The sequence below is a fragment of the Gadus morhua genome, chromosome 11, assembly GCF_902167405.1.
Source record: "Gadus morhua chromosome 11, gadMor3.0, whole genome shotgun sequence".
Taxonomy (NCBI): Eukaryota; Metazoa; Chordata; class Actinopteri; order Gadiformes; family Gadidae; genus Gadus; species Gadus morhua.
The window spans coordinates 26833385-26840942 of NC_044058.1; the positions used below are offsets into that span (position 1 = coordinate 26833385).

Here is a 7558-nt window from a genome sequence, read left to right on the forward strand (position 1 = left end):
TTATGCAACTGACGTGATAGATTAAGTTTTACATGGAGTTGAGGGCTGGCCCCTGGGAGGCCATTGTTTAAGTGGATGACCCAGTTTAAGACTTTGGCCACGTGGTCAAGCTGAAGTTGTACTCTATAGTATCCGCTGATTTCAGGCCTAGCTACAGCTGGTCTGCAGGTTGAACTGGTGCAGTTGGTGAAGGGTGTATATGTGTGTGTTTTGTGTATGTGTGTGTGTGTGTTTGTGTTTGATATTGAAGTCACTATCAATAATATACAATAAGTGTGCATTATATTATTCTATAGTTTGACCATTTATTTTAGTTATTTTGAGTTTGATTTCATACGCTGTAGTCCAAGCTTTCTGTTTTAACGGTCATCCATCAATGCAGACTCACCATTTACATGCACGGGGAGATTGTTTGTTTTAGTCGATTCTATAAATATACTTTTTGCCGGCAGCCTTCTGCAGGGATCCCGTCTGTCCCCGGGACGATGAGAACACATTCTTATATGACCTGTTATCACTGGATTGGTGTTGATGTATAGCCACAGTGGAACCTCTTTATTACATGACGTCCTTAACATAATATCCATTAGACGCTGTATGTTACCGTCCTGACATACGTTTGCTCCTTTTGAGTCCACAATGGATATCTCATCTGTTCAATCTAAAATAAAGACAGGAGGTTTGATAATGTTGCTCATAGATAGAGGCACTTAAGTGGAACAGCGAGCAAGGGAAAACATCATTAATAAAACACACGCATGGCCCATTACAGAGTATAAAAACAATACAGGTACCAGACACAGCTTCAAGTCAGATAATACTCAAGACAAAGCACTGCCAAATCTTGATGAGGCAATTTACAATCCAGCCCGATGAACAGCTCGTGTGACACAATCCATTCTCACCCTTTGCCCGCTCAAATGTTTCCCAACCATAAACAAACCTCAAATATCCCATGATTAACTTCATGTTGTCCTATCTAAGAGAGGCTTCCAGGCATTAAGCACTCTCAAGCCTAAGAGTAGACATTGTTAGTCTCTTCTTGTGAGGTGGTGACTACTGCAAGGGGGTAAGCATGGCCGCTCATCGGTGCATTGTTCCACAGCATCACAGCGTCTAACAGGTCATGGTTGTGCTGTCCCTCTGCAGATGTGGACGTGCTCCAGCGACTGGGACTTTCCGGTCGGCGCGGGGCCGGTGGATCGCGCTCCGTCCCTAATGGCGTCATCGTGGTCAAATCGGGTGCCATCCTCACCCAGCGGGCGCGGGTCCAGGTGCCTCTTCGCACGGTCCTGCCCGCCTCCTACACCTCCGCCAACCTCTCCGTGATCCTCAGCCTCTCCGCCCATCGCGTCAACAGCGCCTTCGTCTTCAGCGTCCTGTCGAGGAAGAAGAAGCTGCAGCTGGGGGTGGAGCTGGCCCCGGGGAAGGTGCTGGTGCACGTGGGCCAGAGGAACTCTGTGAGCCTGGACTACAACGTCCACGACGGACTCTGGCACAGCCTGGCGCTGGACATCCGGGGACAGCGGGTGTTTCTGTACACGTCGTGTGGGAACCGGACCGCCCAGGCAGATCTGCCTTCGAGCAAGGAGGAGACCCTGGACCCAGAGGGCTCCTTCGTTTTGGGCAAAATGAACCAGAACTCGGTGCCGTTCGAAGGCGCCATCTGTCAGTTTGACATTTATCCTTCCGCTGAGGCAGCTCATAACTATTGTGATTACATTAAGACACAATGCCGGGAGGCCGACTCGTATCGGCCCGCTTTCCAGCCTCTACTACCTCTGCTGCCCCAGGAGCTTAACATTACTGTTACCCAAATGACTCCAAGGTCGTTGACCGAGCTTACGAAAAAGGCCCATAGAGCCACTCTGGGCTGGCCTGAGGAAACCAGAAGGGCCAGGTTCCTCCAGCCCACTCAGAGATCATCCATGTTTCACAAAACGGTGCTTCCAACACACGCCTCTCCGGTGCACAGGACCACGTCTGTCTCAGCTCCGGTACACCGAGGGTCGGCCCGTCACCCTCGGGTACCGGGTACCGACGCCGTCAGCCTGTCTCTGCCGACCGGTACAAGTAACCCAACAGTCCCCAAGTCAACACCTCCTGGCAGGCCGAGCAGAGAGCTGGCAGAAGGAGATATTAAAAGGCCCAAACCCTCTGTCAACAGCACGCCTTCAGCTGCCTTCTCGAAGCCACCGGAGATCAAATCTGTTCCACAGACCACTGCAGCGGCCAAACTGGGATCCTCTTCAAACACCTACCTACTCTACCAGAGGCAGCTGATTACAATGGCCCCAAAGAAACTCCAGCCAAGAGTGACCAAGACACCGGATGTTAAACCTACTGTGCTTATCCCGGTCACCCCAGCTGCAACAGATGGCTTCCAAATATTTGACTTGGACCCGACCCAATTCTCTCTGCTGGCGGGACCACCTGGACTAAAGGGAGAACCAGGACCAGCGGTGAGTCCTCTGTCAGAACCAAAACAATGCAAAACAGAACTGAAATGTCTATGCATTATAATTGAGAATCATCTTGCGGCCGAAGCTACACAGTGATGATCCCACTATTATTTGCCTCAACAACTATTTTATTGGCAGTGGCAGCAGGTTTGAAGAAAAACATGTATTTGGTTAATTCCCTTATTCATGGTGTTTTGAAGAATATCAGCTTGCTGTTAGCTTGCAGATTTGACTTTGAGGTTCTAAATGTAAAGCCCCTCTAAAGAGTGCTGACATCACATGCCCCATTTGGCACCTCTATGTGTGGTCTTTAGAAGCTTGAGAGAGACACCAGACAATGAATCCTCAAATGCTTTATTTTGTAGAATAAATAGTTTGCCCTGGACCCACTTTACGGTCTAGTAGGGAGAGGCTTGCAGTCTATTCTGAACGGTGCTACCATTTGGTGCTCAGTGTGGTGGGATGTTGTTTCTTCAGCAGTCTGATGGAGATGGCCAGAGTCAGGGAGGTTGCCAAGTTCTGGCTGACGGCTGGAGGGTGGGAGATTCCTGCTGGTGGATGTTTATGTTCAAAAAAGGGTCAACGCCTAAAATAAATCACCACTGAAAAAAGGATCGACTTGAGTTTTCGCTCAGTCGACTAAAACAAGGACCATGAGACAGTAAATGTCAACAGAATATTAAGATATTGAGTACAGAATGACGTATGAACATGAATGGTAGAACCCCAGGTGCGATGCTTTCACAAAATGTCTGACACTGTCCAATAAAGATCTCATTTTGGATGACTAAATCATCCAAATGTTAACTAAATGAGTCAATGCAATGTTTAACAGCTTCTTAACTACTATTGGACTATTCTATTGTTTAATAGGATAGACACGGTGTGCTTGAATAACGTTTAAATGCTTTGGTCTGGTAAAACACAAATTAGTCCTAACTTTATTACACCACTTTGATGTAAAATGTTGACGTTTCAAGATAGCCGCTATTAGATCAGTTTCTAAAAGTAATGTCGTATTCAAAGAAATATCCCTCTAAATGGTCTCTATTTACATCAAGTAATGATCCGTAGACTTCTGTAGCTCTTAATGGTCCCACGTCGTTCAGGTAATAGAAGTTGGTAACAATATCCTAATTTTCCATTGGTGAAATGCACTATCCAAGACTTTTATTTGGTCATTAAATGAACAGCTCTAGTAGGGCTTTCTGTTGCAGTGCGACAACTCTCAGCTCTGTGTATGGTCGCCAATTGGCTCAGACATTCGTTCAGTGAAACAAATGATGCATATTTTTGTGGGTTTGTGTTATGCGCTGTCATTTACGCGTAGTAATTCAGGACAATATTTGGTTACGGTGGTAGTTTAGGAAGCACAGTTTTGACAAGGGATAAATTGAGGCAAAAATTTGATTCTTAAAATTTCTTCTGCTAAGAGTAAATGCTGATCTGATCCGTACCTTTACTGTATAGTTTATGCAACAGTGACATTATGCAAATTTCAGTATAGTGGTTGACCATCAGTCTTTATTTTCGTCAAAGACATCTGGTCGCCGGCTAGACAAAAATCTTTCTTTGTAAGAGCAAATGTTTAATGTGTTTTTTTGTGGCAGATTGCACCAGAATCTTCCCACCTCTGATATATTTGACAACATTTGAAATGCTAGGGTTGGAAAACACACATATAGCGTATCTATTAGCAGAAGAAGCTTGTACCATTACAACGTTCAGCCCATTCAAATCCTTTTGCTAATTCCCATGAGATTCTCCTTAATACGCCACTGAAGACCAGACCCTCTTCCACTGTAGAAGAGCTGTGCCACCATTTACTCCATTCATGTCTGTGTTTGATGCTAGGACTTCTAGCTGAGCTCATGAGGATGGCCTCTCTGGCTTCGCACTTAAGATATTTTCTTATGAAATTATCCTGATTAAAGTCAAGATTCCCTCTGTAAGAGTTTCCTTAACGAATCTCTGAAAGTCACACGCTAGGACACTATTCCCTATTTGGTCTCTTGATTAGATCACATTGCGTCCAGTACCCCATTGAAATAAGTTACAGTCATGAAATAAGTTAATTTCTGCTGCGAGTGCAAATGAGATTCAGCTCTTGTTCTCGTTCCCCAGCCCAGGAGCTGAATCTCACGATCACAGAGCTTTGCTAATTCATGTAATGTACAAATTTGTTCTTAAAACTAGCTGACGTTAATCATTCTAATTTCAATCCATTCTGACATCCCTGCCGGCTCGGCTAGTCTGCCTGTGGAGGAACAAAGCTGTAGACGTGTTCCAGGGGAAGCGGGCTGTGCTGGATTAGAAAGGAACAACCTAATGCCAGCTGCCGATATTATATTGAGTCTGATGGCTCATTACTAATCTGGACTAACCGCCACGGGGCAGAATGTCTCTCTTAAGTGTTCCCGCTTGGGTGTATTACCCAGATCAATGGTTTTATTTGCAATTCTCTGGAAATTTCCTGTACGATTGTTCATGGAAACCTCATAACCGTCTAAGCCTGCAACAGTAGAAATCATTCAGTTTGAAGAGCGCCGTTTACTAATCCGTCCCTTCTTCAATCTTTGCCTTGTAGGGACAGGAGGGCCCTCCAGGGATCCCGGGCCAGCCAGGCAAGAGAGGATCTCGGGTAATCCATCCTCCACGTTTTATCAGCAACACGTCTCTGTTGTCCAAAGCATCCATTTGTATTCGTACGGCGGACCCACTGTGTTCCAACCACAACATGTGCAGGCCAACCTCATTAGTCGTATCTAAAGTAGTCTGAACTGAAAATAGGTATTTCCCACTGCCAAGAGCTATTTTAGTAGAGTGAGAGTTTGGATATATCTACTGGTTACAATGGATAATGAAGAAATGTTTTTTTATGTATTGTAAATCCATTGGGCGAGTGTATATGCCTCATCATCTACTCGTTACATTGGATAATGAGGAAATGGTATGTTATGTAAATCCATTATAATGACTGGTAAAACTAACTTTACTACCAGAGTACAGTTCACAGTGCAAAGCTCTGTTTTAATTTCTGCAAGAAAATTTTTGATGTACATTTTCACCTTCTCTGGTGTCTACACCCTATGCAGTTGCTAGCTGTGTTTGAATGAAACCATATTATATGTTTCGATTCATGTAACCGTGCACCATTGCTTAAACTACGCAAACTCTGCCTCGTTCTTCCCGTAATAATAATAATTAGAAGGAGAATGAATTGCATTTACGTATCAATTTGCAAAGTACGGAGAGCTTAACATAGCGAGAACCTCAGAACCCAAGCTTATATTCAGAAGGCTGCTATAATAATCGGCTGCTAGGATAACCATTAGACAATAGTCTTTATATTCAGACCCCTGTCTATGATTCCTTCTTCAGCTTCTTTAATATGACCTTTAAAAGTACTATCATGCCCAACAACACAGTAGCACAAACATACATTCTCAATGCACGGTTCAAATAGTGGAACACACAAGCAATTCAATATTCGATTCTTAACATTCATAACATTTTATGATATTTCCAGCGGTCGTGATGTTATGACAGCACATCCCTGAGCGTCCCAGAAATGACGCTACTCGCCCTGGGGGAGCAGCGGAGTAATGAGGATCGATGACTTAATGAAAACCCTCCAAGAGTGTAGGCAGCCTGTGCGGCTAACCCAAGGAATAACATTCTGCTGGATTAGCTCAGTGCTATTCCAGTGCAGCAGCGCTCTCTCCTATGAATGCTGCCAGTGTTTCTTCTGCTCCGGTTTCTCCTCTCGGGGCTCTGCAGCCCACTGAGACCACGTTTTCTGGCAGGGCCGGCCAGGGTGTAGCAGGTGTTGTTTTAAAGGTAGTTTGAAGTTATTTTAAGGCTATTTATAAGTTCATTTTTTTATAAGCAAAGGACTCTGTGGAGAGATGGCTGTTAACTTCAGGATGAAATCTACCTGCTACCTATGAGTAGGGATAGTATGGAGTAAGATGGGATAGTATGGAGTGAGATGGGATAGTATAGAGTGAGATGGGATAGTATGGAGTAAGATGGGATAGTATGGAGTGAGATGGGATAGTATGGAGTAAGATGGGATAGTATAGAGTGAGATGGGATAGTATAGAGTGAGATGGGATAGTATGGAGTAAGATGGGATAGTATGGAGTGAGATGGGATAGTATGGAGTAAGATGGGATAGTATAGAGTGAGATGGGATAGTATAGAGTGAGATGGGGTAGTATGGAGTGATATGGGGCAGTCTGGAGTAAGATGGGGTAGTCTGGAGTGAGATGGGGTAGTATGGAGTGAGATGGGATAGTATGGAGTGAGATGGGGTAGTCTGGAGTGAGATGGGGCAGTCAGGAGTGAGATGGGGCAGTCAGGAGTGAGATGGGGTAGTATGGAGTGAGATGGGGTAGTCTGGAGTGAGATGGGGTAGTAGTCTAGTGAGATGGGGTAGTCTGGAGTGAGATGGGGTAGTCTGGAGTGAGATGGGGTAGTATTCTAGTGAGATGGGGTAGGGGGACTCTTCCACCAGTGATCAAAGTGATCGTGAAGCGTCTTCTGAGGACTCTGAGGAACTGAGACCCAGGAGCAGGAAGTCAGAGATAGCCCCCTTCTGTCCTCAGATCCTGCGCCTTCCGAACTTGAGCCGAATGTGTGTGTGTGTGTGTGTGTGTGTGTGTGTGTGTGTGTGTGTGTGTGTGTGTGTGTGTATGTGTGCTTGTGATTGTGTGTGTGTGTTTGGGTGTATGCCTGCTTGTGATTGTGTGTCGTGGGTGCGTATGTGTCTGTGTGTGTGTGTGTGTGTGTGTGCGTGTGTATGTGTGCTTGTGATTGTGTGTCTGTGTGTGTGTGTGCATGCGTGCCTTTGATTATGCTTGCATGTGGTTTGCGTGCGTATGCGGGCCTGGGATTGTGCGTGTTTGTGATTGTCGCTGTGTGTGTGCGTGTGTTCATGCTTCTGATTGTGTTGTTGTGTGCATGCGTGCGTGCGTGTCTACCTGCCAGTACCCGTGAGCCCGCTGCCAGTGGTCTGGCCGCCCAGGGCTGAACTGTGGGAACCTAATCTCTTTAAAGGAGGAAGAAAGGAGGCTTTGTCCCCATCTTATTAA

General features: G+C 45.6%; 1 protein-coding gene across 2 annotated transcripts in view; it reads left to right on the forward strand.

Moving 5' to 3' along the window:
- col27a1b (collagen, type XXVII, alpha 1b) overlaps positions 1-7558 on the forward strand; it is a 66773-nt gene that overhangs the window by 4128 nt on the left and 55087 nt on the right. For both annotated transcript variants that reach the window (XM_030371281.1, XM_030371280.1), the window contains exons 3-4: positions 1150-2462; positions 5050-5103. In XM_030371281.1, the coding sequence (XP_030227141.1) occupies positions 1150-2462; positions 5050-5103 (1367 nt within the window). The remainder of the gene's footprint in view (positions 1-1149; positions 2463-5049; positions 5104-7558) is intronic.